The 26002-nt window shown below is 32.8% G+C and overlaps 1 protein-coding gene across 1 annotated transcript in view; it reads left to right on the forward strand.

Annotated features, from left to right (window-relative positions):
• Window positions 1–26002, forward strand: part of CSMD1 (CUB and Sushi multiple domains 1) — a gene marked incomplete at both ends in the record, with an annotated part of 996476 nt that overhangs the window by 716454 nt on the left and 254020 nt on the right. The window contains 2 exons of the mRNA XM_079550635.1: window positions 17362–17465; window positions 24905–25017. Coding sequence (XP_079406761.1) covers window positions 17362–17465; window positions 24905–25017 — 217 coding nt within the window. The remainder of the gene's footprint in view (window positions 1–17361; window positions 17466–24904; window positions 25018–26002) is intronic.

A 26002-nucleotide genomic window follows, 5' to 3' on the forward strand; every position in this document is an offset into this window, starting at 1 on the left:
AGCCTCCAGGAAAATGATTTAAGAACACAATTAAGAAAGTAAAATTTTACATTACCATTAGGGAATGTGGAAAAGTCTCTTGCTGATAACCAGTTGTAAATTTTTTAAGGGGTTAATGTAGTTACACTTTATAAACATTTTCAGTCTCAAAGCTCTTCTCTGTATGCCTTCCATCCCATTCTCGAGCTATAGTGTTGGAAATATCCAAATAATTTTGTCAGGATGGTACCTCTGATAAAAGTAGATTTTATTCACAATTGTGATGGCAGGTGTCCTGCAAGTAGGAGCACACCTATGGATGAAATAGTACATCTTTTGTACCTTGTCTTCTTGATGCCTACCCCCCTCCCTTGTTTTCCCTTTGGCTGCGTACCCTAGATTCATAATCTTATCAAAGATTTGCATTTGTTAATTACGTTCTGACACTTCTTGATCCGTGTGCTATCTTGTGCCAGTCAGTTACCATTCTGCCATTTCCAAGATTTCTTAGTACTTTTCTTATCGTGTTGATATGGTGATTCCCTTCAAGGCTTCTTCCATTCTGTCCAAAGGCCGCTTCCTTTGTTAAACAAAGAACACTGAAGGGGGAGGATGCCAGGCCTTCCTGATGCCTCCTCAGATGCTTCCTTGGGCATGTCATGATTTGTTCTCTGGTTTGATCAATCTTGTGCATAATATTCTTGCCATGTGTATGACAAAATATTACATATATATTCATACTGACTAGACATAAATTGTTGCTAGGTATACACGTATATAGCTAATTAAGTTCTTCTCCTTAAATTCTCTATTAATTGGGTCTTGTCTGTCCAGCATCAAATATTAGTAAGGCTCAGAGGTATTTCAGAAGGCTGAGCAGACAGCAGCTGCAGTCTTTGTGCCTATAACCTGGTCCATCTAATCTCTATGACTGTAAATTACTTCACCTTTATACTGAGCATGCATTCTGGGGAAGGTTCATCTAGAGGATAAGTGATGAAAACTATCAGAGACCCTCCCCAGTGAAGTAGAAAGACCCCTGGAAAGAACTATGGCAGTGGAGACCATGAAATAAAAATTCTTATCTTGTTCTAATGTAGAAATAACTTTTGATTCCCACAAAAGTAACTGTATTAAAGAAAGAAGATTTAATAACTGTGTAATAATTCACCTGATGCTTGTGCCCAAAGAGAACAACAAGACAGGTTCTCTCTTTGAGAAGGGGGGATGGTGAAGATACTTCTATTCCTGGCATTTCACTTCTTCAATCTGTGACACTGAAAAAAAGGAGAGCGGCCTAAAACAATGCAATTAATTTATGATTTAAATATAAAAATCATGCCTTTGAGTTTGGTATGCCTTTCATCCTCTTCCTTTCCAGATGGCAGGTAAGTAGAATGAGGTTTCCCAGCATGATTTTCTTCTTCTTCCCTGTAGGTGGTAATCTTCATCGTTGTGACAAAACAAAATATTTTGAGCTGATTTTAGGGTTTAGTCATTTAAATAAGTCAGCACTGGAACATAAGTTGTTTACTAATCCTTCTGAAATATCCATAAGCAAAGATCTCACTTGTGCACCATCATTAAGCTTTCAGAATTGAAGTGATATGTAAACAGAAGCTTCACAGCAAGAACAATGTGTAGGTGGCTATGGTTGCTGTGAAAGGTGAAAATGGAGACCAATTCATTATAGCAGAAACTCTTATTTCTGCCTAAGGAGAAAAACAGGAGCATTTCATACATTCCTAATCAGTTCTCATTTCAAATTTCCTATTAAAACGGGGAGAAGAAAATAGCAGAAAATGTATGAAATATAAGCCATAGAAATACAAAATATAAATTTTCTCAGAACTTCATCAAAATCATGACTGTTCTCTTGTGGCATTCTGTTCTGGAAGGCACAGAAACTCTTGTCATAGACTTCACGGACTCACTGAGTAGAGAATTTCCTTTATGCCGGTCTTTAGCTTCTCTGCAGAAGTAGATCTTCTAAGCAAGAGTTGTCGTCTTTGTTTATTAGTATAAATACCTGGCAACAAAATGCAACTCCAGAAAAGAAAAAGTGTAATTCATTTCTTCAGTCAAAATTCATAAGTTTCTAGCATAGGAGTTAAATGTTTAATTTTAATTAGATCTGAGAAAACACCATAGAGTCTACTACCCCTCCTGAGTTCACATGGAGATCTTGGAAAAACTTGAGTCTGCAGGGCCCCAACATAATCTCCGAGGTGGGAAGATAAGAGAAAGTGGGATAGGGCATAATCCAAGTATTGCCTCCAGTTGTCCTCAGAGAATAAATTAGGCTGTGTTTACATTAGCATTAGCAGTGCAGTGCAACAAAAGCTGCTTTGTAGTGCAAAACAGTGCTGGGGGCTCGGGGTTCATACTAAATGAATTTTCAGGATTTTTTTCTGTGGACTAATTCTAATTTGAATCTGGCTGGAAAACACCTCCCAGCTTAGTTACATTCAAAAAGAACACAGTTTACCTGCTCTGAGATTTCACTGTGATGCTAACAAGAGCACAGGAGGTGGAAATGCCCGGAGATTGTTTTGGAGTTGCACCCTTGATCTGAATGCATTTTTAATCTTCTTACACAGCTACTGCAGTGCATAAAGAAGGCTGACATTTACGCAAGCCTTGTACATACAGGATGGAATCAGCCCCATGACTAAGCAACGAATGCTCAGAAGACCAGTTTAAGATTGCGTTGCTTTTTTTCTCCATAAAATTCAAACACAAATCTCAAGTTGTGCAAAGTGTGCAAGTTTTCATTCAATCTTTCACAGAATTGATATAATTCTTAACACCTGTTTGTGTTATTAGAATTCCAAGTTAACAGTTTAAGTCATCATTCTTTTTAATTGCATCTTAAATATTTTGAAACATTTTTATGTCTGCATTGTTGTTTGTTTTTTTGTAGCCAGATTTTTTTTTTTTGCTCTCCTGATTTTCAACTTTCTTACTCATAAATACTTTTTCCTCATAGTATCTCTCAAGAGAAGGTACTTCATGCATGCTACTACACATTTAGAGTTATACACATAGAATTACACGTACTTACAAATATATGTATAACCATTTACCTCTTTAGAATCAGTAACTTATCTAAAAGGAAAATAAATATTGATCATTTTTCATCTAACAGCATATTCTATGTTTGCTCTAGATTCATTATTTTCTTTAACGGCCATTTAATTAAGTTTTTAAAAAATCAAGTAAATAAGATAATAACTTCTGCTTGAAGTGAGCAGTGGGACTATGTTTCCAAAATGATAATTTGGCTTCTCAAAAGCCACAGCTACCTCACTCTACAGAACATATTTACTTCCACTTCTTCATTCCACAGAAGTACAAATAAAGATATGTGACTAATTTTCGCACTTGAGATCCACTGAATGTAATAAAAATGCGTTCTCCTGGTTGCGACTTTTTAAAAATGAACTGTCCGTATGTGTCTTATTTCAAGACTGATGAAGTACGATTACATGTGTGCAGGCAGCCTACAGGCTGTTTCCCATTGGAGTAATCTCAACGGTCTTTTGAGATTCTCAAACTTCTGTTTTGTCTCCACTTGTGAATGTAGAAAGGCGTAGATTTCCTATAGACCCTGTTCTGTCTGCCAGACCATGAATATATGTCCATAAGCCATCACAGCACTAGATGTTTAATTCTGGGGAAGCTTACTGAACTATCTGATTTAAGCTTCAGTTATAACCAGGGGAGGCTGCACAGCAATTCAGTTCAGCCTGAAGCAAACACCTTACTGCTAGTCAAATCTAGTAGTATTTACTGTAGTGAGAGGTTAGGTATGTAAAGCACTTTTGAACAGAAACAGGTAAGCATCTAAATTTATTTAATATTCAGATATTGCCGGTGTATCTGATTTCTGCTCTGGAGTGCTTTGAGTTTGAACAGTATACAGATGATTCAGAAATGCATTTTAGTGATTTTTGTATGTTTTCTTGCTTCTTTATGTCCCTTTAAAAGTCCTTTTTAGTATGCTAAGTGTCTCTTGGTAGCAGTTTCAAAGGTACTTATTGAAGAATTCTCTTATAAAGTTCTGTGACCACAAAAGCTTTTTTTCTTTGTAATTATAACTGTGTTTCTAACAGACAGTTTTCAGCAAAATGATTTTCAATTCATGTTCTTTTATAAGGTCAATCAAAATCAAACGTGTGAATTGTATTTACAGTAATATGGAAAAACTATGAGGGAGCTAATATCTTTATTAAAGCACTAGATTTTTAGTAATTTAACTTAACTATTTGAATTAAGTTAAAATTTACAATCTAACTGGAGTTGTGAGTGGGGTTGGACTAGATGATTTCTGCAGATCCCTTAGAACCTAAATAAATATCTGAATAGTCAAATGACTTTAACGTGTAGAATATTTAACACGTTAATATACGTATTTCACAGATGTATTTTATACTTTATTTTTTGTGGTATTTTAATTAATGCAGGCTTTAGATCATTTTAAAGAATGTACAGCTTTTCAATTAAGCCCTATGCAATGTTAACTTTGATTCCTAAAGGTATTTGACTATATAAACACTATTTCATGAATTAAGTGCCACAAAAGTATTTTATGGATGCTTAAATACTAAGCTATAAAAATATGACATTATAGAGGATTTCTGATGCTTATCTGGTAAATATCTCACAAGGGGCTGGTTTTCCTCTTGAATTTGTACTTCAATATGCTGCACATTCATGCACTTATGAAATGAGTTTTTAAAGTCAAGAATGTATTTAGGATCCTTTTTTCTCAAAAAAAAAAAATTAGAATTGTTTAAATGCTCTTCCAAAAGACAGATATAGTAAATACAGATTCTTCTTGAGAAAAATATGACAGCTTTGTAGACATGACTAATATTTAGACATAGAATTTAAATATTTGTTTATTGTCTCTAGCTTTGGTTTTCATCATGTTGGCAGCAAAGACTCATATTTTTGACCCCTATAACATTGTTCCCTCGTATTGCTTTATCATGAACAGCTACATGTCAGATTGATGCATAATTAATTCTGTTCACCTTCAAGAAATACTTTTCCTTTTTCTTCTATTAAATAAGACACGAATTAAATTTGCAAAAGTAAATATCTAATAACGGCTTTCAATAATTAGGACAGTGATACAGTTGTTTCTTTCTTACTGTGTTTTATGTTTTTCTTTATAGAGCTCTGTGGACTTCAGAAGCTAAAAATGTGGGGTTAGGCAGATCTTTTTTTTTTTTCTTTTTTTTTTTTTCCCCTTGCTTAACTTTGCATTATTTAGAAGTCAGAAAACCTACCGTTATTTTCAAAAATGTATCTTATACATTCTGAAACTCTGAAATCTGAAGTTCCTGCTTTCTGCAACTGGGAACTGTTGTAAGCTGGACTTTAATGCCTTCATGTGTCTGGTCTGACAGAAAACTGATCAATCAATATATGTTTTGTAATTCACTGAATTCTCCTGTTGACAGTTATAGAACAGTATGCTCATATGCTAAATCAGTTTTAGAGAATCAGAAACGAAAAATATAGGGAGTGTTACTGACATGCAGAATGTGGAATTCTCTATCAAAGGTTCAACATTTTTGGTGCTACATGAAAATGCTAATGTCACAGTCCAGAGGTCTCTGATGAGATACACTGGGCAGAATTCATCACCATACGCTTTTTTACTGTGACTTTCTACATATTCATGTTTGCTCTTGCTTCTCATCTTAGATTATCTTTGCAATCACGGAATGAAAAACATTTTTAATAAAAAGAGACGATCTCTATTCTGAAGAGAATAGAGAAAAGAGAAAATTCTGCAACAAATGTTTTGGCAGTAGCTCTTCAATGTTTTATAGCAATGGACAGTTAGTAGTAATAGGAAAAAAAAGACGATTGCACTGTGATCTTCTAGAATATACTGAATATGCTGGGAAAATAAGAAGTGTTTTACACTATTATTTCACAGGCTTTTTCTCTGTGATATTGTATGTTGTATTTTCCTTTAAAAACTGTTTAGGTTAAATGAAGAATCTTGAGCATTAGTATCAAAATGACAGAAATAGTCTTTTGTGCAGTTACCAGATCATCACCAGATTTAAATATATATTTTTCATACAGTATTTCATAAATACTGTGCACAATCCTAAAGGAATTAATATGCTATTAAATCCTTCACTGGAGTCATTAGAAAAAATCCAACTCTTTAAACATAACTATAAACTTTTTATGGAGGCTCAGTATATCTGTGGATGTAATGTAAGCATTTTTTTAATTTAGCTAATAAAAATGACTGAAATAGACACTGATAGAGATAAGACAGTAAAGTTGTTCAGAAATGACATTGAGATGCATGTTTAGAATGAATAACATTAGGATAGTCTCAAATGTATGTAGTTGTTAGTATTGTAAACTAGTTTTTTATTGCAAAAGAAATTTGCATTTTTATGTTTAAATGATTAATAGTATAAGCAAAATTAATCTCCATTCTAAGTTACAATAAGCAACGTCTGTTTTTGTTTTTTGCTTGTTTGTTTGTTTTTATCAGTGACAGCTTTTTTTCCTTGAACAGATTTAAACCTGTTTTAATTACTACTTTATTTTACTAGTTTTAATTCTGATTTATGTCCCATATAATCACAACCATAAAGCTCAGTCTGTCTGTTCAGGATTTACTTAAACATTCATGATGCTTTGTAAAACTCAGAGAGTTTAGAAGCATCTTCTCTCAGTCTTTTCAAAAATTTCTTTAGCAGACAAGTTATGCTTTCTTTGGCTGCACTACATAATGCACAAGATAACAGAGAATGCTTTTCGATTTTCTTCTCACTGCCCTAGTCACAGAATCACAAAGTGATTGAAGTTGGCAGAGACATCTGAACACATCTGGCCTAACCCCTCTCCAGCAGGGACACCCTGAGCAGGCTGCCCAGCACTATGTCCAGGCAGCTTTTGAAGATCTCCAAGAAGGAGACTTCACAGCCTCTGGGGAGCCTGTGGCAATGCTCTATTGCCTGCACAGCACAGAAGTGTGGCTAGTAAAAAAGTGTGTTCAGACAGAACATCCTGTGTTCTAGTCTGTGCTCACTTGTCTCTTCCACTCACTCACTGGCACTGTGAACTGCAGGAAAGAGCCTAACTCATCTTCTTTGCACATACCATTCTGATATTTATGCATATTGATAAGATTCAGTTAATTCATGGAATGTATGTGGACAGTTGTTGTGGGAGAGGAAGAATGTTCATACTAAGGGATTATATTTTACAACCCTTCTAAAGTGCGTAAAGACCCTGGATCCTCAGCTATTTTCGGCTTAGATTGTTTCTGGTTCTTTTACTTACCTATTAGACTGTGTCAAATCCTTCCTACACTGTATTTTTGAATTGTCACCATGAGGTTTCATTGTACCTCTTGAGGATATCACTTCACACTTGATGTGAAGAGAATTATTTTCACAGAATGGAATGCTTCAAAAACGATCCTACTTACTGAGATCCAATAATATAAGATCTTAGAGGAACAGTCAGTCATTCTTACACTAAGACTTATTCAAAGCACTAGCAACAAAGACTTGCTGTGAGTTTCTTGTACACTTCTGCTGTAGATTGTCAGCTCACTGCCAGAGCTACTGTGACCTTGGCATGCCTCTGTGTTCCAGATGACTGTCATTCTGGCAGCTAGTGTGACATCCACACATTCATCAAACAGTGCAAAATCATAGAAGCTTGTAAAGCAGATGCTTAGTAGTATGATCCCGCAGCTATTATTTGCAGGGCGGTAGCCGAGACCCATCACCAGCTATTTGTTAAGGAAGAGTTTCATGGATCTGCCTGTAGCTTGAATATGGATGTAGATTAGAAGTAAGAAAAGAAAAAAAGTATGAGGTTAGCAGTTAGTAAGGATACTTGAGGCATATAATCCAAATATATATTTTTCAGCTGAGTTTTCCTTCAGAATGGTTAATGAAATTTCTGCAAATGAAAGGAAATGGAGATAGAATTACTCTTGAAAAAAAAAAAAAAAAAAAAAAAAGGGATCTGTTTCTTACAAATTGTTTGGTGTACAACTTAATTCTCAACAAATTATTTATTTGTCTTTCTATAATTTGTACTGCACCAGAAATATCATGGTAAGGATGCATTTTCTGCCTTCTGTGAATCTTCTTGCTCAAATTGAAATGTGACTCGTGATGTAAACTTCCTTACAGTGTGAATTTAAGAAAGGTATAATTTCTCTGATTATTAGGCAACAGTAAGCATGTTTTTAGCATTGTATTTTAGTATTTCCCTGGACTGTGGCCATGACAATTATGCAGTGACTTTCACTGTCTCCTCTCTGTAATGATATTGATATTGATAATGTCAAGACCACAGGTATTTTCTGATACTGGCCCAATTTTTTAGTTGTCTGCCACTTGTTTGAAGCACTTCAGTGCTACAGATGAAATTCTAAAGAAAGCTTGAACTTTAACTGAATTGCTTGCATAATTATAGAATATAGTCTCCATCTATCTATCTATCTATATATATATATATAGCATGACATTAAATTCAAAGTATTTAACATCAGCTTTGCATTTAAAAAAATATAACTCTTCTAAAGGAAACTGTCATGAACAACAGGGAATTAGGGGTGCTGTGTAGGAAACAATAATGATTTAGAGTAGTAATAAAAAATAGATGTGAAATCTGGTGGATCTGATTTTTCAAAAATATTTGCATGTGTTAGAATAGCAAATTTCACTAGGAGTCTTTCTTTTTCCTGAATATTAAAGAGTTACATAATTATTAAATAGCTTATTCTGTGTAGAACTGTACCTCTTCACAGCTGATAAGCATTGTGACTGAAACAAGGAATGGCAAATGCTCCAGCTAGACTTAAAATGCCAAGATAAAATCATGATGTTTTGGTCATTTAAATCTCTTAGCTAATGTCTTCTTATCTGATGCATTTGCTAACAGATGTTTATGCTTGGTAGTACTAGTAATTTAGTTTCATGAACAGTACACAGGTAGGAGGTACAGGAAGAGAGAATTAAGATCTGATAAAACAGATTGACAAAATTCCTGTTTGAAATGGTGGTATTTTAGAACAGTAATTTGTGGTATGTTACAAACACTTCACTACTAAACATTTTTTAAATAGATAAATTCAGTATCCAAACGGATAAAATAGTTCCCTGCCTTAAGGACCAAAAGGGAAGATAACAATAAGCCTACTGTATAAGCTAGGATTTATAAGTAAGTCACAGAGTACTGTAGAGGAAAAACTGTCTACCCTTTTCTACTATTATTTTTACATTTTAATGGAGTTTTTATAGATTCATTACAGATGATGCCTAAGTGAACAGACAGAGGCTGTTCTGTTTACCCATATTTAATTTGAATTAGACCCAAATAATGACTTGTGCCCCAATGTGTTCTTACAGTGCACTGTTATCTGCATGTTTATGCAGATCATCATGTGGTTTTTAGATTAGTGACCAGCAATTTTCTTCTCTGATTCTGATATAACTTCTTGTCAATGTAGGTCAACAGTACTCAGTGCTTATAGATATAAAAGTCAATACAGATAAAATAAGAATAAAGCCTGTAATCCTTAAAGTCAATCATATTTACCACTTTCTCTTAATGTGAATTTTAGAGAATGGCACAAAATGAGAATAAGTATATTAACTACCACTGTATGACAATAGAAGTTTTTATCATAGGCACAGTACTTAAGAGCATATATTCATGTAGGAGAGATTAGATGTTAAAGCTGAGGTAGGTAGTAATTTATTATAAAAAATATTAAATACATAATTAGCATTTGTGTGGTAATTTGAAGCTATGTATATGAAGCATTGCTGAACAAGGCTCAAAATGCTTATGCTATAATCACTGTAACTTTTATAGTTTTTGGGAGAACGTGCTTTGTTTTCTGTGATCATCCACACAAAAGTAGTATTGAATATAGTTTAATGCGAATACATTAATAAGTATTTTTATTAAATGTAATGTTAATGTTTCAAAATGTTAAGAGAAATACCCTACATGGTGCTTATTTTTTTAAACACTGTAAATAAGTAAAATTTTATAGACAGAATAAAAACTCATTGCCATTTTTAGAGCAAAACTAAAACCAGAACTGTATTTTTTGAAAAAATATCAGTATCTTAAATTAGTAAAACTGAAAATCAAGGCACTGTCAGGACCTTATTCTGAGTGCATATTATGTTGAAGTGGAGGTTTAGTAAGTGATGCTTATTATTGATTTAATTAAGGATCAAGAATAGCACTTAAAAACATATCAACAATAATCACTAAATAGATTGTATTATGTTTTGTATGACATTTAAAATAATGTATCTGTCCAACTCATCCAAGTGAAGAGGTACTATTAAAAATGTAATTTGGCTGGATTACCACCCTGAAAAGCACTTGAGCTGAATGTTTACTTACCAAATGCAGGAGGTTAAGAAATCAGTTATTACGGTTCAACAATATATCAATAACTTGTTTTCTTCTTGTTGGATCTGTTCTTGTTTATTGGAAGTATTTATTTTCATTTGTTTGTATTGACATACTTTGTTTAATGTGGCTCCTTGATTATTATTCTATACCAAAGTGAAATAATAATCTAATGGGTAATGGAAATAGATGAATGCAGTTATATACTGTAATGTGGACCCATGTATTCTCTTTCATGAACAAAACCTGAAGGAATAGGTTCTCATATCAGAGTGGTAGTTCTCACATTTGGATAGCTAGGAGCTAAAAACAGATCAGAGTACCTCTGAGAAGTTTCATATCTTTTGGACTTCGATAATTAAGTCTTTGGTTTGGTTGGTCTGTTTTCACTTTTGCTAACGTGTGAGCTCTGTCATGATTGGAAATTCATAACTTCCTTTAATCAAAAGAGTATGAGAGGCTTTTTTTTTTTTATTTTTTTCTTCTCCTTAAGGTGCATGAAGAGTAAGAGAGCAGAGTGCTAGCCACAGTGCCCCATCAGACTTTGAACTACTAGAATGTGTGGGCTTCTCCACTTGGCCATGTTTTTCAGGTGTTTGTGTTCAACAAGATAGATTTCAAGACTATAACACTAATAGATAATCTTACATATACCAGGAAGACATGCAAATAGAACAACAAAAATTATGGAAAACAAAGCCTATGATTTTAAGTTGCTTCTTCTAGATTTCTAGCTGCTATTTTTTTATCTAACACATAGTATTGCTTTTGATCCAGTTGAGATAACAGCAGAGCATGTTACAAAGGAAAATTTTAAGAATATTAAAAATGAATTTATTGAAATATATTTATTGAAAAATGTATTCCTGTGATGAATAATATATTTAGAATAGTCTATTTAATAATACACTTCATGCACAAGGAAAACCACAAGTGTTTCCTAATCTCTACCACTATATTTTAGCATTACTCTAGTCTTTACCACTATATTTTAGCGTTACACTCATTCTTTCAGTATTTCCCTGGATCCTAGTGTTGGCAGTTCTAATTTTCAAAAAGTCTTGGAGAGGGAAGATTGCTAGATCTTATTGCACTCTGATCTCTTGGGTGAGAGTTCATGATAAGGGCTTCTTCCTCCTAAGTCTTAGGTTCATTTTTGTGTGTTTTCTAATTGACAGTTTTTCCTTTTTATTGATTCCCAGGTACATTTTGGAAACATCAAGGCTTTTGCTAATTTATGGGGTCTTAGCTGAGCTTAAGTGAATAAAGAAGCAAACAAACAGTCTAACCAGAAACAAATTTGGCTGTTCAGGCTGATTCTGTGCCATTTCAAGGAAGATAGTGTTGTCTAATGCACAGAGATCTGCATTTGGAATCCAAATGCTATTATTCCTCAGTGTATTCAATTATGTTTGGCAGTTTATTTTATTGGCTCTGTATTTACACTTTAATTGGAGTAATAAGGAATACTTTCCTTTGCAAAGTATGTTGGCATCTTCTGAACAAACAGTGTTATGATTCCTTAGTAATAAAATAATTCCTTTGGATTATAGGGCCAGTAATTAAAGTAAGTGAAATGCCAAAAAAACCTTTGTGGTCATTTATCTTCTTATGTGCATAATAGCAATGGAAAGGCAGTAGAAAGGCAACTATGGACAACATGTAATGTGGGAACAAGTGTGTCAGTTTTACACTGTTTAGTGGATTGTGCTTACAAAAACAATGGCTATAGGGGATTGGAAATAGGTTTTAATTAAAACATGCTATGTTGTATGCAGATACATTTGATGGTTAGGATTCCACTTTAGTTGCTGATATATGGGGCAGTAAGTAGAGCAGATAGTTTGTGTGAGTAGCCCAATGGCTGTAGGGAATCCATTAAATGGCTTGGCAAGATCTCAACTGTGAATACCTGAAATGTTGGAAAATTCCTCATACGTTATTTAATAATGTTGTAGTTTAAGCTTTTTTAAAAATGTTTTATGTTTCAACAATTCTTATTTCTTTTGATTGGTGACTGAATTAACTGATACCTGGTTACATTTTTTTCAAAAAGAAATTCCAGTGAACTATTACAGCTGTGTCTAAACAACTCCATCCTATTTCAAAAAATATTCCTATTTATTAACTTTTTCATGTTTATTGTTGCCATGGTCTTAGAATTGTGATCATATTTCTATCAAATATTCCTCTTCATTTATGGTTTGCACCTCAGTATACTGCTTATCTTACAGTCTCACTGATTTAATATCAGCATTCTTTTTTTTGTTTGTTTGTTTGATTTTTAGTTTATTTAGTTATTTAGATGGTGAAAAGGAGATCTTTATAATTCTAATAAGGTAATAATCGATAGAGTTTTTGTGTGAGAACTACCTAGTTTTATTGCTATTTCTAGTCAGTGATCTCTGTCTTCCTCTTCTATGGCATTTTGGGCATACACACTTCTAATTCTTAAGGCTTCGAGTCAGATCAGCATAGGTTAGGGAAATAGAATATTTTTTGAAAGTTTTATGAAGTACAGGGTTGAGGTATGTATTCTTTAATGCTTGTATCATCCTTTCACATTGCTTCTGTATTATGCTGTTCTTAAAGTAAAATAGATATTCAAAACCATTTAACTGTGCTTGAAGCATATGGTTCTTGAAGTTTTAAGAAGATTCAGAAATTTGAAATAACATAATTATATTTCCATTTTTGACTTCTTTTGTTTCCAAATTCCTTTGAACATGGGGTGTCTGCAAAGGAAATAACAATGAATTGCATTCATATGATCATATTACTTTCAAATTTCATGTAGCAGTGGGTAGGACAAACAAAATATGTTATATACTATTATATTTGAATTAATACGTCAAGAAAATGGAGTAAGTTGTGTAGGTTTTAAAGAGCTTTATACCTTCTACTTACAATTTTAAAACTTTAAAATAAGGCTCTTCAGTTCTCTTGTACGTATGTTCTCTTGTAGCTTTACTGAGCAGCTAATTGTCACTTCATTTTCTGCCTTTAAGAGAAGTTCCATCAAGAAGGCCTCGTTTATTAATTGATTTTTTTTAGTAAGACTCCATCATTAATAGTATATTACATATAGCTCTATTGTCTGATTGCATCTTAAAATAAAACTTTTTGCTTCCACTTTTGACTTTGTCTTTACTATAGTGCTTACATTAATTTCTAGCGGACTTAAAAGATAATGAAATGTCTTATCAGCAGTGAAAAGAACACATAGATCTAGGCATTTTACAAATGTCACCTTGTGATGTTCCCTACTGATTTTTCTAGGAAGAATGTCCTTACGGAAATTTCTTAGGACAACTAATGCTTTTACGAAAAAGTAATTATGACAGGAAATTCACTTGCAGAGTTTCTATCAGACAACTCCTCAGGTGTCTCATCTTTTTTACACATTACTTATTTCACAGTCTATTTTTCTAATCATAAATAAACATGCTGAATGCTTTTTTATACAGGAACTATGTCTTGTAATTTCAGGAAAAAAAAAAAAAAAAATGGTTCTTCTGAAATATTTATAATTGTTTGTCCAGAAACAAACATAATATGTTTGGAAGTAATTTTTGTGTTTCTAGTTTTTTTAATGAAAATAGATTATTTTTTTCATTTGAATCATTTCAGAGTATGCATATTTAATGATGATTAGATACATGCATATTTTAAAAACTAGAAAACAGCAATGAACTTGGAGTGGTATCTAAAAGCTGCCCTTTTTTTCCAATATATACCAATGTTATTTTATATTTATTTTTATCAATATTATTAGTATATTTTTCTTGTTTATATTGATTAATTCCTTTTAAGATCTTTCTCTGTTGTTTTTTACCACTATTATAAATCTATTTTCCTTTTTTTTATATTGATTCAACTGTTCTAAAATTTTCCTGTGCTGTAATCATGTTCAAATGTATCCATTCAAAAATGTCTTGCATTATTTGTCAAAGATAACCCACCCCTTATCTAAGAAAAATCTGAAATATCTCTCTGAGGATTCAGAGTTTTATCTGGATTTTATCTAAATATACCTAGGTAAGCGGTAGTCTGCAATGGTCATCAAAACTCCCCATACAGTCTATGGAAAGGACAATTCTAAATGGCATTTTGGTCCATTTGGAAACATCACATGAAGTATTGTGTCACCATTTTCTTTCTACCAACTGTAGTAGGAGACATTAGCCCAGGTGCTTAATAAATGTATGCTGAAATTCAGGTTTTAATGAATTAGATCGAAAGAATTTAATGCAGATATTTCAACTTTTGACTACTTGAATCTTTCCGGTGTTGTGTTGTGTTAGAGTAGAATAACAGCAGAAAAGTGGAATTGCATAACAAGATCTTTTTTCAATAGCTCTAAACATGTCTTCACAAACAATATATTTCCCATAAAGCAACTTCTCTTGTGATGCTTTCTTTACTCTTAGCCAGGTCTTTATATATTTAATGTATGGTTTATATCCAATTACTTGATTGCAATTTATCATATTACTAAAGATGAACATTCACATTTGTTTTTAAATTGTAATGTAAAAGAACTAGATTCTAACCAACTTGAGCATATTTAAGTACTACATTACCATATTTTCCAATGGAATACTTTGTCAGTTTCTTTAATTCTATTTAAAGTAAAAATAGCATTAACAGAAATAGTCTTACATGCATAGTTATTTTTATTGCCTGGAAAACAAAGAAAGAAACAAAACACATTGGATTTTATTCTTCTATTTATTGTCTTTGCCTTTCTTTCTCTTTATTGGTTGTCACGGAGTTGACTAGATCAATCTATGTCCGTGATAGGGGCGACAGGCCTCTGCCCTCCCCCCCCCACCCCAGTCCCACAGAAATGGGAAGGAAGGAAGGGAGGAAAAGAACAGCGGCAACAATCTATGGAGGAAAACTTATTTACTATAATATCGGAATACAAAATAACACAATATATACAATTTAATTGAAATTGAGATTAATAAATCAGACAAGATAAGAGAGAGGGAGTTCCCGGGACCGATTCAAACCTGAAAAAGCTTGGAACGGCTAGGAAAGCACCCTCCAGCACCCACTGCCAGGCAGCAAGAGAGCGCCCGCCCCCCCCCACCCGGAAGGGCCAGACCCCGTGACTTCGGTAATGTACAGCGATAGGTACCTGGGATTGGGGCAGTGACACTTTAATACCCCGTACACTACATGATGTTTTGATGTGGAATACTGAAACCCAAAGTAAAAACAAACAAACAAACAAGAAACATAGAACCATAACATTGGTCATGATCTAGTAATGAATTAATACTTATTATAATGTAGGAATATTAAAAGATACACATTATTTGCTCCTGATTTAGGAGCATATTGCCTGAAATTCTTGTGACCGTTAAAGTATATTGTAGATAGTGAAATACATTTTATTTCAAAATCTGACAGGCCTACCAGGTTTTGTTTTATTTGTTTGTTCGTTTTGGAAAGAACCTGTGTTTGATCATGAAACAAAAATTCTGACCTATTCGCAAAATAATGACATGGATATTCTTTAAACTTATATTATTTTTAAACCTCTATTATACATTTTCTTTTTAAACACTCCCATGCAATCTCTATTTCAAAACACAAAAGGTTTTTTGTCCTGGAATCAATTTTAGCATGCTTTTGAAAACATAATCATACAAAGAACATAGTTTACGAAGCAAGGTATGAAAAGTACAGCATGAATTTGTAGGAAGGGGCAATACATTCTCTAAGATCATTTTGTTATAAACAGACTATAAACAGGTTTTCCTTTGCATTAGGAACTAAAGCAATGTATTTCAATGCAGGACTTGTCTACTCTGGTAGTGTAAGTTAGTTCTGAAGTTGATAATTGAAGTCCTATTCCCATTCTAGCACAGAAAAATGAGATGTGTTGGCTTATTATTATTATTATTAAAGATTGAGGCAGTCTAAACAACTACCTTAGCTTGGACGCATGCTTTTTACAAAGCTAGGTGACTTCTGCCACATAGATCACAGAGATAAACTATATGGAGGGTATCAGCTGGCTTTTCATACTGCTGCTGAATTATCAATATAATACAGCTGATGCAAAACTGTTTGAATCTGACACAAATCTTGTGGACAGCCACAAAACAAGATAATTGTGCAAATTATGTAAATGTCTGTCCACAGGTATCTATCAAATTTAGTATAAAGATGAAACTAAAGAACTTCGTAGACAATCATCATGAATCTGCACAATGATATTGAGGTTTTGTGGAAACCTTGCAAAAAAGTACATTATAAATACGCATGCATATAAAACCTACAACTCCAAGTCGCCAATATTGGACTCTAAAAAGTGGATTTCATGCAAGTCGTCTTTTGTACAAAACTAAATCCATTTCAGTTTAGGCTTTAAAATTTATAGTTTACGTGAATTCTGAATATTTTTTTCAAACAATTCTGATTCTATTTTTATTCTCTGGGCAGTTCATGAGACATTCAGTGAAATCAAAATTTAGTTTTAGTATCTTATATAATAAAAATTTGATTATGCATTTTTGTTCACCAGTCTCTTTCACCTTCTTGTGAATTGATCATACAATCTTGTCATTACATGATTCCCCTGAAGAAAAATATATGAAGGGGTTTTAACTTCATCTACTTACTGAATTATGTATTTCTTGTTGAACTATTAAAATTAAATAAAGTTCTTTTTTTTATAAAAGGTTGTCCTAACATCCTTAGTATTTCATGACTTTAAAAGTTTATGGCAAGGACTTTGAACTTGAGGAAAAAAACAGAATTTTCTTTACTTTGTTTGTCATTGTCAAATCAGATAAGACTAACTGAAAACAGTAGAAATGAGTCCTTTTGGCTTTACTGATGGTAATCAAATTACTTCCTTTAAGATTAGAACAGTTCAGATAACCTGTGCTATGTTTTGATATATATGAAACTTCATTGAAACAGGTCATAAAGCTTGCTTTTGAAGAGTTTGAACTGGAAAGAGGATATGATACCCTCACTGTTGGAGATGCTGGGAAAGTTGGTGATACCAGGACAGTGTTGTATGTGTAAGTACAGAACTTCAACAATTTTCACTGGAAATTTGCTGCTATATGTTGTTGATTCTGCATCATAACATATCTATTTAAAATTATTGTTTATATAATTCGTTTGTATAATGTAAGCTTATATAAAGTGTATAATCATAGAATGGCTTGAGTTGGAAAGGACTTTAGAGATCATCAAGCTCCATCTCCCCTGATGCAGTCAGTGCTGCCAACCACTGAACCACGCACCAGATTGGATTGTCTACAAGCCTTGAAACCCTACTAAGAAAAAAGCTCAGGTTTTCCAGGATTATTGCTTTTTTTTTTTTTTAAGTCAGAAAAACAAAGAATGAATATTGGAAATAGGGTAATAGAAGGAGAACAAAAAGGGGAGATTTAAAAATGTGTTGGGAAGACAACTTATGTATATACTAGGATAACTGTATTGAAATTCTCAGTCTTTGCACAAGCTTTCTATACTGTCTAAATTCTCAACTATTAGCACTTATCTTCCTTACCCCAGAGGTGTACTGATTCAGCTGGTTGGGAATAAGGAGGGATATCCTTTTTCAAAAAAGAGAGAAGATGGATGTCAAAGGCTATTGTCAAAGGCTATCAAAGTACAGGCTATTAAGTCTAAGTTTAATTTCTGTGAGGGGGGAAGGGAAAAAATATTTAATAAAAAATAATATTAAATAAAAAATATTTAATAAAAAATAAAAAAAATAAAAAGTTTTAAAAGCATGATATACATCAAGGTGGTATATTTAACAATATACTTTGATAGAAAGCATATTATTTCAAATCAATTTAATCAATTTCTATAACAGCATAGTTGGTATTTTCAATAGGGGAGGTAAAAATTTGCACTTTATATATGCCATATTTTGTTTCATTAAAACTATATAGTTTTATTGGTTTTTTTAATTATTTTTAATTAATGAAAGGAGATATGCCAGTGAATTTTATTATTTTTAACAATTCTTTTTCAATGTAATCATAATTTCTTGAAAAATTTTAATATTACAATATATTCCTGTTGAAAAGATTAGCTCTGGAAATAGACCAATACAACTTACTGAAAATTGATCTAAATAAATTTAGGTTGTAAAGTTCTTGCTAAACTTATTTCTGATATTTAACAGTGTCTGGCTAGGAACAAATTACTACCCTGACAAGCTAATTCAGTACTGATAATCATGTGTGAGGTAAAGACCATCTATCAAAATTTCTCCTCCTATTCCTTAGTGTGTGTTCTTAAATTCTTGTAAATTAAAATAATACTGCTTTAGAAAGTCTACTTCTCTTCGAAATTATTTTTTTATTGTAGCACTTCAATTAAAACTTAATTATCTTTTTAGAACTTTTTCCCTTACATCATGGATCTTCTTTTAACTTTTCCTGTCTATAAAGGAGTTTCATTTTATTTTATGACATAAAGAAGAAATAGAAATTACTTGTATGAACCCTTCCATTTTTGTCAGTTGTCCATGAGAAAGAGATGTGTTTTACTAAACTCTGATCCTTTACCTCTTTTCACACACAACTTGGAAATTTCTTGGGAGCTTGAAAACCAACCTACCCTTGCAAAATGAATATATTTTACTTATTTAAAAAAAAACAAACAATGAAAAATACCTCACTTCTTGTAATACTTCTCTATACTTTTTGTACATCTTTTATAGTTTTCATATGCTGTTGAATCTGACTTTCTAGTGACTTTGTCATACTACTTTAAAAAAATCTTACTTTTGAATGGTTACTTAATTATGAAACTTAGGAGGGAGAGAAAATTATTTTTCTTTGTTGTTAATACAAACAATACTGCGATGGAATTTCTTCTTTAATTAGATATATAGTTGACATCAATAATGATGAAAGAAAAACACAAGCCAAGTAAAATTGGGGATTTTTACTGACAGGCTGCTTTAAAAATCAAAACTTCAGAATTGGCTTGCAGTTTGGTTACAATTAAGAACACAAATAATGTAGTGATTTATTTTATTTTTTTCTTTTTAACTCTGAAGGTAAGAATAATACAGTAAAATTGTTTCTTTAAAGGGTAAGAAAACCTGCTAACCCTTAAAAAGGCATTAACCTCAAAGAAAGAAATTTCATTCACATCTTGGAAACTCAGAAGATGTTTAGGATTAAATTTTGAAATTATTTATTATTTTATATATTAACTTAATGCCACGAATGCTGATGTATTAAATTCTGAATGCTCTCCATCATTCTGCTTACCTTATTGTTCTAACATCTAAAAGAAAATACATTTATTTAAAATATTATGCGCAGGAAAAAAAAAGAAAAAAGAAAAAAGAAAAAAAAATGCAGAAAGCACTCAAAGCTTTTTCGTATATATATTTATAGAATATCCTTGATTTATACTGCAACTTTTCTTTTAAATTACAGATTATTGTGTACTTCATTTTGTAGCAAAGGAGGATGAATGAATACACACAGATGAAAACTGCACACTAGAATTTTCTATTTTTATCTACAACTTTGTCAAACTAAAAAGCACACTGAGAACATGGTTGTTATGAACGTTATTTTAAAGACTGATTTCTGGCCCCTGACAATTGAATCTCAAACCTAAAATCCAAACTTTTACATCTTTTATATAAAAGTCAAGCTTCTCATTCTCAACTTATCATAATTCTCCTAAGTTAATGTATGTAGGTTGTTTGTTTATTTAAAAGAGCAATAAAATATTTTAAGAACTTGACATGTTTCTGTAACCTCTTGTTTCCTAGGGCTTTTTTAATAGGGTTTTTTTTTTTTTTTTTTTTTTTTTTAATGACCATGCCCGTCTGCTATTAACATGGTGCCATGTTTGTGCCATCCAGGACATCATGCCTAAAATCTTCTTTTTACTTTTTTTGACACTTGAGATTAGAGAGCCAATAGGGCAGAAATTGCTTCCACTCATTATTGTCTTTTCTGAAAGCTGTCTTTTTATATCCCATGAGTCTGTTCACAGTGCTGAAAAGTTGGCACAAATTTAACTTCCTTTACTTCATTTGTTGCATCTGTTGTCACAACATTTTAAACTTCTTTAATGTAGAGAGGCAAGATATGATTGCACATACCCACAGTGAAATGTGTTTAGTGCCAGCCAATCTGTCTGAATGGCTGTTCTCTGAGTTTCTATTCCTGAACTTGCTAAACAGCCTGGTCTTCAGATGGTTATGGCCTGGGATGAACTGAATTAGCAACAGTGTGTGTTGTCAGACAGATCAGCATTCTCATATCAGATGTACCCCATTTTGCCTGTTTCCTAGTTGAAGAAAGTTGTTTTATGTGTAGAGAAATCCTATTCTCAGGAATCCCCTAATTAAATTAAAAAACTAAAACTACAACAAAGCTGAAACTGCTGTTTTCTTTATTGAAGTCTTAGATTCACAGATTATGAGGGAGTAAGTAATGAAGAAAGTTTTTGCTTTAACATTTTTGCTTTCCTACTTTTTGTGTGAGAGCCTTCCCTGCAGGAAGTGACATGCCAAGTCACTGATGTCAATATTTTTGGTTTCAGACTCAGCAGCATTTTCTTTGTAATGTCAGTATGTCTGTATTTCTTAAAATTATAGTTATTGATTTCAATATCTATTCAAGATTCTTCCTCTTTCATTAGACCTATGTATCATGAATACAAATGCACTCTGACCCAGACTCTTCTTGGGAGCATTCTAAAGTCCAAGTTGCCGAAAACTACTTAACTACACAAGATGAGAAGTTACTATAATTTGCTAGAAATCTGCTGAACATTCTCATCAATATTCAAGAAAGTCTATACTATCTGATTGTATGTGTGATACAAATAAATGTACACAACACTTGTGAAAGTTTTTGATTTAGTTAGTTATCTTCGTCAGCTCAACATCTGAGTCAATAGACAGCAGACTGCATACACAGATGAGACTGCATCACACTTTTGATCTAAGAAACATCTGGCTGCCATAGAGTGCTTTAGTTAATTCACTTTCAGAGTCTTGTGGTGGAGATGTTCATGCCACACTTGCTCATTTACTGATAGTAATGAAAAGAAATACTTTTTCAGTATGGTCTGCTAATTGGTGCATGTCTTCCAATCAGTAGAACTCTAATACATATTCCAGCAGATTCTTAGTAGATAATAATGCTTTTCAGTTTGTGGTTTTTTGTTTGTTTGTTTTGTTTTTACATTTTCAAGAATAAAAATCGTCAAATGAATATTCTCCACTTGAGGTGTTCAAGTTCAGGCTCGCGGGGATATACTATTCTTCTTTTGTAGGTTCCAAGGCCGATTTATACTTTATATTTTCTTTTTTGTCTTTCATTACTTTGATCTCTCCATTCAGTTGGAAGTTCAAATAATATTTGAATGGCATCTTGCTGAAAACCTCACTTAGGACCATGCAATTATAGTAATGAAAATTGATGATTTCATATTTAAGAATGTGGTCATGAAAATATTTTTTTCTCAACTTAATCATGCTGAAACTTTGCCATACTCTGAACCAGAATGAAATTGGACAATCTAGCTAGCTGAACCAGAGCTCCTTGATTCTCTGTAGGATGAAATTGCTGAAAATTTAAAGTGGAAGAAATTATAAATGCTTATTTCTTACAAATTATTACTTTTCCTATAATCTGTATTTTGCAGCCCATCTATTAAGAATCTTAAATCTCTCCTTGTATTTACTAGGCATCAAACTGAGCAGACGATAGCACAGATTTTGGTTTGTGTATATCTGCCATCTATGGCATTGGCATTTTGAAGGGAGATGACATCAAGCTGTAGATTGACTTTCTTAACTGGAGTCTTTTCTTTATCACGTTCATCATTTTCAGCAAGTCTGTAAGAATTTAGATATCATTACTATCAAATTTGATTAACATCAGTTATTCAGTTCAAGTTATATTAAGGTGACAGCTAAGGATCAAATGGATGGGTAGTGTGAATGTGTGGCTATTGTTCCACTGGGAAACCAGTTTATAAAAACAACAACAACAACAACAACAACAACAACAAAAAACAACAGACCAGAACATCTACATGCAGTTAAAGTATGCTTTATTACTTATAAAGATTTAGAATTTTAGAATTCAGAAAACATAAATGTAGGTGTCCTGCAATAATCCAGTAATGTGCGTGGGACCATCTAAATACTTGATACTAGGTTATGTAGTGTGTGTATATATATATACATATATGTATATGTGTATATATATAAGAATAGTCACTGGCTAATTCTTGTAGGAACCTCACAGATTACCAGTTGAATTCCAACATATCTCCCTTATTGTCAAAAAATATCAGTGAATGTTATTTATTGCTGGGGAAAAATATTTTCATTAACTATTTTTACTGGAGAGATAAGGCAGAATAACAATTATTTCTGCGGCTTCAAAAGGTGTTTCCCAAATGTACTTCTTCACTCTTTCTTTCTTGACATCTGTTTCCACAAACGTCTCCTAAATTACTCTTTTTTAATGTTACTCACTATCTGTGAGTTATATTTTCTTTACTTCTCAACCTCTTTCTACAAAGTTGTAGTTGTAAATATTCTGAACTATGTGCCATTGCAGCAGCAGTTTTAGATGTACAGGCAGAACTCCCAAGCCATTTCTCTTGTGTGATTTTTATTTTTTATTTTCTCGGAGGGGAGGCTGGAGGATGAGGAATGGGGGGTGTGTTAATCAAAGTAAGAAAACAAAATATTTCAGATATAAGATTCACACTGCCTTATTCACAGCCTTCCTGAATAAGACTTTTAGAGGCAAGATAGGATTTCCTACAACTTACCTTAATGTTCTTCATTTCTTACTTTACTTCTGTACAGTCTCTCCTTTCACTATGTTCTTGCTTTTAAGTTGCAACAGTATTAACATCTGATAGTGCTATTTTTTAGGAAGATTTCAAATACCAGAGTTTGTTTACTTTTAACATTTCTTGAGAAGTTCTGCGTTTGGAGCAACTTCTTTCAGCTTGGCACTGTATTATCATGATTTTTTTGTTGCTGTTACTTATCTCACATGCATTTTTTTTTTTTTTTAATCGTAGTTGATTGGAAGAAAGACAGAAGAGGCAGTATATTACTCATTTGAGCAAAATAGTCTGCTCAAACGAAAGGGACAAAGTCACTGTTAATTTGTTATATCAACTGCAGTTATTACCATACTTATGGTTCCAATCTCAAAAGCTTCTAATAAACCAAGTTCTGCCTGCAGTTCAATGCAGATATTCACCCCTTATGATTTATTTTTCGTTTCTGTAATGCCAGCTTAGGCAGAGATATTCTGCTGCACTTTTCATGTTTGACTTTTCATCTACCTTTTTAAAGTTTTTATAGTTACCATAAAGATCTGAGCAGTTTTGCAGATAAAATACTGTAGCCTCTTTATATGTGATGGGCATTTTTCATTATTAAGAGAATCATAGAAAAAGACCTTCAAGATCATCCAGTCCAACTGGCCACCTACCACCAGTATTTCCCCACTCAACCATGTCCCTTTGTACAGTATCTAAAAGTTTCTTAAACACCTCCAGGAACAGTGACCCAACAGCCTCCTTGGACAGCCCATTCCAGTGCCTAACCACTCTTATGGAGAATAAATTTTTCCTAATGCCCACCATGAATCTCCCCTGGCACAACTTGAGGCCTTTCTCTTAGTCCTGTTGCTAGTTGTGTGGGAAGAGTAATCCGCAAGGATTTTATTGATTAATAAATTAATCATCTTTTTGCTTTATGATGTCCATCACCAGCATGAGGGTGGTGAAGCATTGGAATGAGTTGTCCATATAAGCTGTGGATGCCCCATCCCTGGAAGTGTTCAAGGCTGGGTTGAACGGTGTGATCAGCAACATGGCCTATGGGATGCTGTCCCTGCTCACAGCAGGCGGTTGGAACTAGATAGTCTTTAAGGTCCCTTCCAATTCAAAACATTCTATGATTTTATGTCAGAATTACAGATGAACGCAGATGATTGCTGTAAAACTCTGAAGTTTTATTGTGTGATTCACCATCTTGCCTGTTGTATATGAGGTTCTAGTAAATTGTTATGTGCTGTAACACAGGCAAGCTAACTTCCTTTGCTTTTAAAAAAAAATTGCAAAAGAAATAATGCTAATCAAAACATGTGAAAACAATTTATCTGGTACAGTCCTTCACTTATCTATGAGGTAATTACTTATTGAAATATTTAGATTTCCTAATTTTATTAAAAATGTTTAACAGTTGTTAATTTGAATGCATTCATTTAATGATTTTTTTTTAAGACTCAAATTATTCTCATCCATATAAAATAGCTAATTTTATTTTAAAATAAATGAAATAAATCAGGACACAAGGTTGCTATATTGTGAACAGTTGTAAACGTTATATTAGTGATTTAAAATGCTGCTTTATTTCCTTTTTTTTCTTAATTTTTTTTTTTGCTTCAGCAAATGACTTTTTAATTTATCCTGCATGCAGACTCACTGGATCTAGTGTTCCTGACCTTATTGTAAGCATGAGCAACCAAATGTGGCTTCATTTACAATCTGATGATAGCATTGGCTCACCAGGATTCAAAGCAGTTTATCAAGGTACGAACTAAGTTAACCACTTTAAACTGTATCTTTCTTCATATGTTGCAATAAATTTTCAAATACATTTTTAGTCATTTCACAGATTTGTATTTTTGATGCTGTTTCTGTTGTTGATAATGGAAATGTATAAAATAATTTTAAGGGATCTGAAGAAAAAATGAAATTTAGTGTGATAATGCTTTTTCTTGAAGGTCAATACAAACAAAGAAACTAACTAAAACAGATTTCTATTATGTTTGGAAAATCTAAAATGTTACATGCTGCTAACCTTTGAAATTCTTTATTATAAGTACTATGTGAAAAGTATAGTTAGTTTTCTCTGAATTTACTGATGTAATTACAAAACTGAAGTTTCATGCAGCACTGATGATCTTCGCAGATCTAAGTCAAAATTCATATGGAATAATGACTATTAATGGAAAACTTCCCTCTCTCTTCCCTTCCATTCAGCAGCTGTGTTTGGCTGGTTTAGCCTATCTGTGTTCATATCTTTTTGGTGATAGACTCAACAAGTTAAAACTTATCAAGAGTTCAAAGTCTGTTTGCCTCTGTGTTAAAAAATATTGTGCGCTGCAACAGTAATGTATTTTCCGAGAATGAGAGAGAATTTCTGTGTTTTAGCTCAGCTAGTGAAGATTACTCTTTTAGTCAAGCTTTTTTGGAAAGTATTTCTACATCATAATTTAAAATATTTCATATATGAAATAGCTCAGACATTTTTACTGTATTGTAGAAAAACAAAATGTTATATAGCTTTTCATTCAGGTTAATAATTATGTAATTATTTAGTATTTGATTTTAAGATGAATGCTACTTCCAAATTCTAATTAACATTTAATTAAAGGTTTACCATAGCCATATTTTTTTGAAAACATTAGCATTACAAATTCTTTTTGAAGACTGGAAAGGGACAAATTCTAAAAACAAAGCTGATATTTTCTGAAAAGGAACAATAAGACTGAAATGAGCATTATTTGAGTTA

This window comes from Tetrao urogallus (genome assembly GCF_951394365.1).
Source record: "Tetrao urogallus genome assembly, chromosome: 2".
NCBI classification, from domain to species: domain Eukaryota; kingdom Metazoa; phylum Chordata; class Aves; order Galliformes; family Phasianidae; genus Tetrao; species Tetrao urogallus.